This window comes from Vipera berus, assembly GCF_964194415.1.
Source record: "Vipera berus genome assembly, chromosome: Z".
Lineage (NCBI taxonomy): Eukaryota > Metazoa > Chordata > Lepidosauria > Squamata > Viperidae > Vipera > Vipera berus.
The window spans coordinates 55276407-55289102 of NC_138205.1; the positions used below are offsets into that span (position 1 = coordinate 55276407).

Genomic DNA, 12696 nt, shown 5'->3' on the forward strand with positions numbered 1-12696 from the left:
GGCCCCCACTGGCTTGGCCCTGGCCCAGAGACCCTCCTTCTGCCAAAGACCCTCAGATCTGTCCCACTCCTGCCCAGGCCCCCATAGGCACCCTTGATGCAAACGATGTAGAGCTGGCCATGCCCACCCAGTAGGCCATATGTACTTTAGCCACGCCCACCCAGTAGGCCATGTCCACCCAGGCCACACCCACCCGGCCCCCTGAGGGCAACCACAATGCTGATGTGGCCCTCAATGAAATTGAGTTTGACACCCCTGGTCTAGAATATCAAAGCAAATAATAGTTTTTGTTAGAATCAAAGATCACTAATACAACTTAAAATACCTGAAATATTGTAGCCATATAAAACAAAACAAGCCATATAATTTGGGTAGGGAAGGTGTTACAATATAAAAGTGATCCAGATTTTGAATCATAACCTTTCCGTCCATTCAAGTGACTTAAAACAATGGTGCATAGGAATGGAGAGATCAGAGCTCTAGTCCATCCTCAGTCACAGAAGTTCATTGTGTGATTTTCAGTCAATCATTATCTCTCAGACCTACTTAATTCATAGTATTGTTTTCAGGGGAAAACAGGAGGAAGAAACACAGGGCATGTGGGTTGAGTTCTGTACTATAAAGGCAGGATAGAAATCCGTTTTGGAGTATGCTCTCATTGTGGGAAATATAGTCATTCCACCTCCTCCTTATGAAAAAAAACATTGTGAAAGTAAACCTACAATTTGTACATCTTGATCTTTAATAAGTCAAGCTTATTGCAATTATCCTTGATAATTCCTATACAGATGATGATGGTGATGGTAGTGGTGATGGTGATAGTAGTGATGAATTATTACAGGAGGATGAATGACTTACAAAAAGATGAATAGATTTGTTGTTATTTTTGTTGTATAGAAATACATCTTCATAAATTCAGATTCAAAAAACAAGTGCATCTTTTGGAATGAATAATAGCTATTTTAAACAAACCCTGCAGTTTTTAAGCTTTTCCTATTATTTCCAAGGACCACTCCTTAGAACAAATAAAAGCCTAATTAGAGTTACAGATAGAAATGTTGGCACTCTGGAGTTGAAAGAGGTACAGTGACGAAACATGAAAAACATTCAACCCTGCAAAGAGAATTCAACCAGAACTTAAAGAGCAAGGGATATTTTTGCCTCTATTATGAAAGGATATCAGGACATTATCCAGTACTTTAAAAACAAGGATGGCTAAACTCCTGATAAAATATTGAAAATTCTTCTTACCAGTCATGAGTTCATAATATCAAACACCTTTCTACATTGTTGGAATTCCTTTGTGTGATCTGGAAAAAACAAAAAGCAGAAGTGGGCCATATTTTTGCCAGTGAAATATTTTTCATGGAAAATCTGAGAAAGATCAAAATGAATAGCCAAAGCTATAACACTATGAAAAAAGAAGCATTCTCAATATCTAGCATAGCCAATATTATAACTTCCATAAAATAATAGGCTGATTTCTTTCCACTTATTCTGGAATTCCTTGTAAATGCACATTGAACCAAGAAGGTGAAGGTTCTTTGAATGTTACCTAGTTGTGAATAATCTTACACACTTTCAGTAAATCAAGTTATAGAGGTATCAACAGACTTCTTACAGTCTTTCAAGTGTAGCATTTTAATCCTTAGCCACAAAGGTGTTTCAAATGTTACCCATATTTTAATAACTAATATTACCTCCTACATCTACATAAATACAAATATACCATTTTATTAATTTTCTCATTATGAAAGGAAAGTAATTTTGTTAGATAATATTTAAGGATTTAACAAGCATATTTTTTTGTCAGCAAAGAGATTATCAGTGGTTTCTGATTCCAATGGTGTCAACTAAAACTAGCAGGTAAACACTTATTTGGATAATATTTCAGAACAGCAAACCAGGCTCATCTGAATACCGTTCCATCATTGCTGGGGAAACATTATTTGTGTCTGATTTAGTGACAAGGAATCTTTCCTAGTGTTTTATTTATGAGTATCTTTATAAAGCTGCACATCTCCTAAACAAAACCTCTATATTGAAAAAAAACCTTGTTTAAGTAACTTCTTATCGGTTTATTTCTATACCTCAGTTGAATTGTCTTTGGGAAACTGTCCTCAGATAATTCTCTGAAGTATCCATTGTAATACTGCATTCATTGCACAGATTTGCGATCTGGAGGATCTCAAGGAAAAGGCTAATTTTGTTAAGAGTTGATATCTGAATTACACATTGTTGATATAAACATTTCCTTAAAATGTCTTAAAAACCTTAAAAACCTTAAAAACCTGGCTGTGTTCCTGAGCCTGGGGCATTCAATGTGCCAAGGGTACTATTTTCTTGCTATACTGCTAATGGGCCAAATATCTTACTTTTGAATCATCCCCTCGAGGCAACTGGCGGCCCCAGTCATCACCCAGGCACTGGCCAAAGCGAAAACCCAAATAGCAGATGATCTAAAGGGTGCCCTAAAAGCAGCTTTGAACGAAGACAAATAGTTCTGCATGGACAAGGGAGAATGGATAATGCAAGATGGTCTAGCTTGGATGGGGACCAAACTGCAGAGCTAACGGTTTATGGTTCTACAAAAAAAGCTATGATTAAACAGTGGTGGGGCATTTCAGTTTCATAAAAACCATGCACCTAGTCAAGTGCCAATTTTGGTGGCTGTCACTGAAGAAGGACGTAAAGAGTTATGTAGATAGCTGCCCTATCTGTACCTCCACCAACAGGCAACAAGGGAAAACACCAGCCAGTGGCAGAACCTAAAGCCTCATGGAAAGTGACTTTATAATGGACTTTATAATAGAACTGCCCAAAAGCTCAGGCAATACAATAATTTGGGTGATAACAAACTTGTGCACTTTGTATTCTATCAAAAAATTCCTTCTGCTCGCACTTTGGCTAAGCTATTCGTGCAGCATGTCTACCAGCTGCATGGTGGTCCAGAAAAAATAATATCAGATCACGGAGTCCAATTCACTTCTTGGTTTTGACAGGAGTTCCTTAAACTCTTGGAAACCACTCAGGGGCTTAGATCCTCACATCATTTGGCTACTAGTGGTGCCTGTGAACATACGAAAGGGGTTTTGCAGCAGTATCTTAGGTGTTGCATTAATTACCATCAAGACAATTGGGCAGATCTTCTCCCTTTTGTGAAGGTCACCTACAGTAACTCACAACACAGTAGCATCCGGTTCATTCCATTTAATGTGGCCACAGGACAGGATTTTGTATGTATCCCTGAATTGCCTCAGACCATCCCATTGACTGCATCACTAAAAGAGTGGATCACCCAACTACAAAATACTTGGCCAGTAGTGAAAAAGACTGGATGAAGCTAAGGAAGCATATAAAAAAGAAGCTGATAAAAAGTGCATTAAGCCAAAGGACTTTAAAATGGGACATAAGATCTATCTATCTACCAAATTCTTACAATCTAGACATCTATTTTAACCAATTCAACTTCACTCTGAAATACATACTGAGGGGAAGAAACTCTTTAGCTGACGCTGTATCCAGATTGCCTCAGTACAAAAGCCAGCATGAAGAGGTAAATGAAGCAATCATATCTACGCCGCAAGCTGCTTCTCAACTAATGCCACAAAGAGCCCCATCTTTGAGGGTCCCAATTCCCGACAATCCTGGGATGAGAAAATTAAAACAGGAACTCCTCAATGATCAGTGGTTCAAGGACAATCAAACCTCCTTGACATGCAGGGACGGATTGGCTTACAAAGGGAGGAAGTTGTTTTTGCCTCAAAGCTCTCCAGCACGGTCACGATGTGAAACAAGCTGGACACTTCGGCTATTTGAAAACATTGCATCTGGTTCGTCGACAATTTTGGTGGCCGGGTTTGAAACAGGACATAGAGAACTATGTGAAAAGCAGTGCTGTATGTGCCACCATGAAGAGAATTCCAGGAAAGCCCTGTGGACTGTTACAACCAGTTGCGGACTCTTCCCAGCCATGGGAAGAAATTGCTATGGATTTTATAGTTGAGTTACCTGAAAACAGAGGAATTGCTATGGATTTTATAGTCAAGTTACCTGAAAACAGGAAATACAGTGATTTAGACTATGATTGATCTTTTTTCAAAGCAAAGGACTCCTGTCAGCCTGGAGACTAACTAAGATGTTTCTTAAGCACATTTACAGATTGCATGGCAAGCCAAAATGAATAATCTCAGACAGAGGGTACAATTTACAGCCAAGTTTTGAAGGGGTTTCCTCAAGTTAATTGGCTCATGGCAAGGACTGTTGTTGGCTTTTCACCCATCTATGAATGGGATGGCTGAAAAAGCAAACTCAATAGTAGAGCAATACCTTAGATGCTATATGGATTATCAACAAACGAACGGAACTGACCTCCTCTCTTTCACAGAGGTGGCTTATAATAACTCTGTTCACAACAACACTGGGTTTACGCCTTTTAAAATTGCCACAGGAAAAGAATTCAACCCAATACCCAGTGGGTGAAGGGGTGGGAGGTTTGGGACAAAACAAAACTTGCTCTGAGGAAGGCTTCCAAGACATACAAAAAACAAGCGGATAAAAAGAGGGCTCCCCAAAGGTCATTCCAGGTTGGGGGGAAATTTTACTTATCCACAAAATATTTATAGCTCAAGCTGCCTAGTAAGAAGTTGGGACCAAGGTATCTAGGTCCCTTCCCCATTGTAAGAATCATAAATCCAGTTACGGTAGAGTTAAAGCTTCCCAGACTCTTAGGAAAAGTCCACCCTGTATTCCATTGTAGCCTACGGAGACCCTTTCAGGGTTCTACCTTACGACCTCCCCCTAAGAAGGCACCTGGCACTCTGCTGGTAGCTGGACAAACCCATTATGAAGTAAAGCCTATTTCAACGGAAAGTTACAGTACTTAGTGCAGTGGAAAGGATATCCATTATCCAAAGCCTCTTGGGTAAAATCTAGTGATGTAAAAGCTGACAGGCTCATTAGTAAATTCTATGATAAGCACCCTAATAAACCGAGAGGAAACCCTTAACCTATGATTTTGTTTGAATTGCAGTGTCATGGAAAAGTCCAATGGAAAAGTCAAGAAACAGCAACACAAAACAATAATTCTTACTTTAAGCTTCAGAGGTTTACTTTGCTAATGATTTGGAACATAGCAAGCATAATAACACAATATCACTTACATTAATAACCCATTGCAATGAGGACCATATGGCATAGCAGATTCCAAAAGGACAGCTATAGGCCAATGGCAAATCAATCAGGTCCAGTCCCAACCCTTTATACCCTTTCTCGTTCTGTAGTAAGGTGGTTGGCTGACTTTTGCTTATTTTTTACTGACCACCTGCTGACCTTCTGCTGAACATGTACCCGTGTATATTGGAACCTGCATCCATCAGCTACTTTCAGTTCCCTATTTTTTACTGTTCCAGTCCTTATGTTCTAAATATATTTGAAATAAGCAAGCTTAGCAAAATCATATTAAATAAAACACAATTGCAAACTGCAAAATTAAGCATAGCACAGACTTTGGTTCAATACTTTGTCCATGAGGCCTGATTCAGTTTACCTGGGCCTAAACCTTTCATAACAATAGCCAATATTTTCATTTTCCACAGGATTTATCCTTTTTATAAAGGGGCGCTGTAAACATTGGATGTTCCCACTCTGACAACTGATGAAAATTGCAGCCATTTCTGCTTTGTTTTTAACATGCTTTTTCTTCTGTTTGGAAATCAGGTGCAGAACAGGGGTTGGGATGAATGCTTGAGGTCAGCTAGCCATAATAATAACGCTGCTCTGTGGGAACTCAAGGATGAACTGATAATGATTTGGCATGCTGAGAAGCTGGAGATAAAGCCCACATTTCAGGCTAATTGGAAAACATGATTTATGACTGCTTATTGGAGGTGGGAATTGCAATTTGTTACTTTGTATCCGGGGGAAGGGAATTTAGTTTTGGGTTCAACTATGTAGTGCCAAAGTTATGCTTAAAATCCTACAATCTAGACTCCAGCAGTATGTGGGTCGAGAACTACCAGAAGTACAGGCAGGATTTGGAAGAGGCAGAGGAACTAGATATCAAATTGCCAACATACGCTGGATCATGGAGAAAGCTAGGGAGTTCCAGAAAAACATCTGCTTCATTGACTGTGCTAAAGCCTTTGATTGTGTGGATCACAACAAACTGTGGCAAGTTCTTAAGGAGATGGGAGTACCAGACCATCTTATTTGTCTCTTGAGAAACCTATATGCGGGTTAAGAAGCAACAGTGAGAACTGGACACGGAACCACTGATTGGTTCAAAATTGGGAAAGGAGTCCGGCAAGGCTGTATACTGTCGCCATGCCTATTTAACTTATATGCAGAGCACATCATGAGACAGGCAGGGCTAGATGAATCAAAAGTTGGAATTAAGATTGCCGGGAGAAATATCAACAACCTAAGATATGCAGATGATACCACTCTAATGGCAGAAAGTGAAGAAGAACTAAAGAGCCTCTTGTTACAGGTGAAGGAGAGTGCCAAAGTTGAGTTGAAACTCAACATTAAGAAAACCAGGATCATGGCATCCAGCTCTCTCAATTCCTGGCAAATAGATGGGGAAGAAATGGAGGTAGTGACAGATTTTATTTTCCTGGGCTCCAAGATCACTGCAGATGGAGATTGTAGCCAAGAAATTAACAGACGCTTGCTCCTTGGGAGGAAAGCAATGGCAAATCTAGACAGCATACTAAAAAGCAGAGACATCACCCTGTCAATAAAAGTGCGTACAGTCAAGGCTATGATCTTCCCAGTTGCAGTGTATGGCAGTGAAAGTTGGACCGTAAGAAAGGCTGAGCGCCAAAGAATTGAGGCCTTTGAACTATGGTGCTGGAGAAGACTCCTGCAAGTCCCTTGGACTGCCAAGCAATCAAACCAGTCAGTCCTAGAGGAGATCAACCCTGACTGCTCATTAGAAGGACAGATCCTGAAGTTGAAACTCAAATACTTTGGCCACCTAATGAGAAGGAAGGACTCACTGGAGAAGAGCCTAATGCTGGGAAAGATTGAGGGCAATAGAAGAAGGGGACCACAGAGAATGAGGTGGCTGGATGGAGTCACTGAAGCAGTAGGCGTGAGCTTAAATGGACTCCAGAAGATGGTGGAGGACAGGAAGGCCTGGAGGAACGTTGTCCATGGGGTCGCGAAGGGTCGGACACGACTTCGCAGCTAACAACAACAACAAATGTAGTGCCAATACTTTGTTTCCTGAATAAAATGTTCTTTAAGGAAGAATTCTTGCCTTGAAGTTCTTTTGATGGATTTCATCTATCAGAACCATGACAAATTGCTTGACAGTTTGCTTCTGGGTCCAATTCAATGTGTTGGTTTAAACTTTAAAGCCCTTATGACATGGGACCAAGATATATGAGGGACCATCTACTTCTCCTCCCTTCCTCTCTCTCTCTCTCTCTCTCTCTCTCTCTCTCTCACAAAACACACGTCATTTACATTAGCCTACTCTATTAGATCTCACAGAGAAGGCATATTGTGGATATCACTGGCTAGAACGCTACTTTTGGTGGGTCCTATGCTTTCTCTGCTGTGTTATCTGCCTTCTGTAACATCCTTTCCCCCCAAATAAGACTGGCCCCATCAGTCTAATAAAGTCTGGTATTCTGAAATGTTCTTAAGACATGATAATAACCAGGACTGGAGCTTCTATGGAACTGGAGATTTGTATAGGTATCTCTGTTACTCGTGCTGCCATTTTTTATTCTCCCTTCAGCTATGATTTGATATTTATGATATTTATCACTGTAGGTTTTCATATTGGTATTGTTATTTTAATATTTTTCATCTATTATTGTGTGCCACCCAATCACCTTAAGTTAGATAAGTGGGTATATAAAATTAATTAATAAATAAATGGTCTCAGTCGTTTGCTGTGTCTGTGTGTCTGTATATATGCATATGAATTTCATATTACAGTACCTATCTCTTTATTTTCATTGCAGTAGATCTCTTGTGTGTTTTCTGTTTTTTTCTTTTTCTTTGGCTTTTTTTCTCTATATGTATCTTGGATTTATGTTAATATATTTACCTGATATTGTTAAAAACTAATAAAATATACATTTTAAAAATTAGGTATATAGTAGCCATACATTTGAGATAGTAAAAGGTAAAGGTTACCCCGCACATGCGTGCTAGCCGTTTCCAACTCCAGGGGCCGGTGCTCATCTCCGTTTCAAAGCCGAAGAGCCAGCACTTGTCCGAGGACGACTCCGTGGTCATGTGGCCAGCATGACTTGACGCCAAAGGCGCACAGAACGCTGTTACCTTCCCACCGTAGTGGTCCCTATTTTTCTACTTGCATTTTTACGTGCTTTCGAACTGCTAGGTTGGCAGAAGCTGGGACAAGTAACAGGCGCTCACTCTGTTACGCGGCACTCGGGATTCGACCCGCCAAACTGCCGACCATCTGTTTGACAAGCTCAGTGTCCTAACCCACTGAGCCACCGCGTCCCTTACATTTGAGATAAAATATATATAAATATAAATTTTAATATATGACTAGATTTAATTCATGTAAGCAATGGCAAGACTCCAAATTGTTATTCTGTAATTGCTGTTAAGCATATCTTTCTCCATTATTCTTTTTACCAGTGAATGCCAGTCAATCTGAACCTGAACATGAGGCCAAGGAAGAAACAAAATCAGAGCATGAAGATGAGGCCAAGTTCAAGCAGGGAACAGAAACATTCAAAGCAGTAAAAGGTGCAGAGGTAGAGGTGGGTCAAGAGCCAGAGAGAGAAGAAGGTGCATTAAGTGAAAAAGAGAGACAAAATGAAGATGTGAATGAAAAAGACAACTGCTCAGCATCCAGCCTCTCTTCAGCAAGCAGCACTTTAGAGAGGGAAGAACCAGAGCAAAAACTAAGCAATAAAGATAAAGCCGGTAAATGGAAGCCTTTTCTTTGTAGTACTATATAGTTATGTAATTTTCACATGTGGGGGTTTTTTTAAAAAAAATTGAGCTTGTTTTCTCACTTCTGTATTTTTCTATAAGTTCATAAAACCTAGAAACAGGTCTTTGATCCCATTTTAACGCCCCTATAACATACTGTATTCCTAATGATTTAGTCATTAGAAGATTTCAGTATACATTCAAAGATAAGATTTTTGATAGTATGTTCATTTTACCTGTAGCAATTCTTCCTAATATTGACAGTTGCAAATTTTTCCATTTTTCCAAATCCAGTTTTATTTGGGTCAATAATTTTGTGTAATTATCTTCTTTTATCGTTGAACATCCTGCTGTTAAATGTATTCGCAGATATTTAACCTTTCTAACTATCTGCAATTCTGTTTTTTCCGACATTCATTTTTTGTTGTTGTTGTTCTTTATCTGTAAGGTTTTTAATTATTACTTTAGTTTTTTCTCTGTTTATTTTCAGTCCTGCAATTTCTCCATACTGTTCTATCTTTCCCAATAGTTTAGGAATCATCTCCAAAGGTTCTTCTAAAATAAATACCAAATCATCAGCAAGTGTTTATAATTTATATTTTGGCTTTTATTTCTATTCCTTTAATTTCTATATCTTGTCTAATATTTCTGTTTAAAACTTCCAGAGTAAAAATAAATAGCAATGGAGATAATGGACATTCTTGCCTTGTGCCTTTTATTATCTCAAAGTTCTCAGTATAGTCTCCATTCACAATCACTTTCGCTGTTTGTTTATTGTATATTGTTTTTATCATGTTTAAAAAATTCTGTCCATTATTTGTAATTGCTAAATCATAAATTGCCAGGAAACATTATCAAATGCCTTTTGGGCATCTAGAAATATTAGTGCCAGTTGTTTCCCTGGATGTAGTTTATAATATTTTAATATGTCCATTAAATTGTTTTTAATTTGTCTCTTTGGCAAAAAATCATTTTGATCTGAATGTATAAATTCAGTTAAATATCTTTTCAGTCTCTCTGCCATTACTGAAGTAAAAATTTTATAATCCACATTCAGTAAGGATATTGGCCTATAATTTTTTATCTGTGTCAAATCTAAATCTTCTTTTGGTATTAAGGTAATATTTGCTTCTATTCATGTATTTGGGAGTTTAGCGTCCAACAAAAGTTCATTGCAAACATCTTTTAGCAGTTCACTTAGTACATCTTGTAGGGCTTTATCCGGCGTTTTCTCATTTTTTTGTCTTCTTGTGGCCTCTATTATTTCCGTCATTGTTATTTTTTCCTCTAGCATAATCTTACAGGTTTCTGAAATTTTTGGAAGGTTATTTTCTTCCAAATATTGGATCGTTCTCTCTCTTGGAATTTCTTCTATTTCATACAGTTTCTTGTAATATTCTTTAATTATCTTTTTTATTTCTTCGCTTTTAAATTGTAGACAACCTTTTTCATCTGCTAAATTCTTTATCATTTTTTTCTCCTTCTGTTTTTTAACTTTATATGCTAACCATCTTCCTGTTTATTTGCATTTTCAGAAATATTTTGTTTTGCTCTTTTTATTTGCTGTGCCAATTTTTCTGAATCCAACAGATTTAGTTTGTGTTTTATTGTTTCCATTTCTTTTTTCAGAATCTTCTTTTGCGGATTCATTTGTAGTTCTGATTCTAATTTTCCAAATTTTTATTTTAATAGTCTATACTGCTGTCTTTTCTGTTTGTTTGGTTTTTTTGCCATGTATGTTAGAGCTATACCTCTAAAGTATGCTTTGGCTATGTCATACATTTTGTAATGTTGTATCTTCTTTTTTGTTTTCTTTGAAGAAAAACTCCATTTCTTTTTTTTTTTTTGCTAGTTCTATAAATTCTCTTTTTTTTAATATAAATCGGTTCAAAGTCCATCTTGATTTTTTATGTATTCCTCTCCACATCACTTTTAAAGGATTATGGTCTGCCCATGTACCTAATTCTATCTCAATTTCCTGCATGTTTATCCTCAGTTCAGATTTCATCCAAATCATATTGATTCTAGACCAGGATTTTTGACTGTTTGAATAAATGTATATTGTAATTTTCTTGAATTAATTTCCCTCCAAACATCTTGTACTCCAATTTCTTCTATCATGTTAAAGAAGGTCTTAGGTAATCATCTTCTTCCAGTTTTTTCTATTTTACTACTTTTACAGTCTAATGTCCCATCCACTATCGCATTAAAGTCTCCTACTAAACAAATATTTTGAAACTCCATTTCTATTATTTTTCTATGGAGATTTTGATAGAATTCTTCCTGGTTGTTATTTGGTGCGCATATTACTACTAACAATGTTTTTTTGATGTAAGTATATTTCTACTATCACAATTCTTCCTTCTTCATCTAAATAAATCATTTTAGAATCTATTGTCTCTTTAATATATGCAGCAACACCTCTTTTTTCTGTTGTGCTGATGCATGGTAAAGTTTCCCAATTTTTGGGTACTCCAAACAGCTTATAATATTATTTTTTATATGTTTCTCTTACAAACAAATTATATCTATATTTAATTTCTGTAGTTTTCTAAAAAATTTGTTTCTTTTTGATGAAGAGTTTAGTCCATTTATATTTACTGAGAAAATTCCGTTTTCTTTCTCCATTTCAATTATTTGTATTTAGGTCAATCTCATGCTCCTCTGTTCTCTGGCAATTCCTTCACTCTCTTGATCAGATTTATCTTTCTGTTCTCCTGTTTGTATAATTGCTTCTTCAGTTGCTCCTTCTATTTGTTTCGGGTCTTTTCTCTCCTCTTGCCGATGTTGCACTCCTTTATCTAAGAATACCCCGTTTCTTTCATCAAAGTCTTTTGCTTTCCAAATTGAATCCAATCACTATCTTGTATTATTTCAGTTGATTAAAATCCCTTCTGGCATTAACCATCTGGAGTTTTTGCCTTTTGCAATCAGCTTTGTAGTTAAGAAATGATATTGTCTTCAAGTATCTCTTACTCTCTTGGGTATCTGTTTTAAGATCACAATTTCTTTATTTTTATATTGTAATGGCTAATCTCTAACTTTTCTCAGTATTTCATCTCTTGTTTTTTTATAAATCTCACATGCACTTCTTTGGGTAGTTTGTATTTCCTTGCATAACTTGAATTCATTTGAAATATTTCATCTATCTCCATTTGCATCTCTGCTCTGTCTGCTTTCAAAGCCTCTGCCAGGAGATCAATAATCATAACTGCTATATTTTCTTCTCTATCTTCAGGAATATTTGAAATCTTAAGTAGTGTTTCACCTTCTCCATTTCTAAGATCACCACCACTCCTTCTAGATTTTGGTTTGCTTGTTCTAATTTTTCATTTTCTTGCATTTGTATTTCCATTTTTTGTCAATATCATCTGATTTATTTCCCATTTTCTGAATTCTTTGTTCATTTTTAACAATCATTTGATGGTGAACTTCAAATTGTGTCTTTATGTCCGAGATTTCTTCGCTTAATTTATCAAAGTTACTTTTTGTCTCTTCATGATTTTTTTGCATTGATTCTTGAATCAGTTTTAATGTAGCTTGCATCTCATTTTGAGCTGTGCTTATTTTCTCATGCTGCAACATTGTTTCAATAGATCCCTGGGTTTTTGGGCTAGATGTTCCAACAGAGGGTGCAGATGAAGTCTTTTTCATAAGTCTGGTGAGGTTTGTTGTACTCATTTTTCCAGCCAACTATCTTAGGCTAAAATCCAAACCACAAAAGGAGCCAACTACTTTAGGCTAAATCCAATATCTCAAGGAGAGAGC

General features: G+C 37.2%; 1 protein-coding gene across 2 annotated transcripts in view; it reads left to right on the top strand.

The window, feature by feature from the left end:
- The window catches only part of FHOD3 (formin homology 2 domain containing 3), a 370562-nt gene that overhangs the window by 249159 nt on the left and 108707 nt on the right, over window positions 1-12696 (top strand). For both annotated transcript variants that reach the window (XM_081344817.1, XM_081344818.1), the window contains exon 16: window positions 8629-8919. In XM_081344817.1, coding sequence (XP_081200943.1) covers window positions 8629-8919 — 291 coding nt within the window. The remainder of the gene's footprint in view (window positions 1-8628; window positions 8920-12696) is intronic.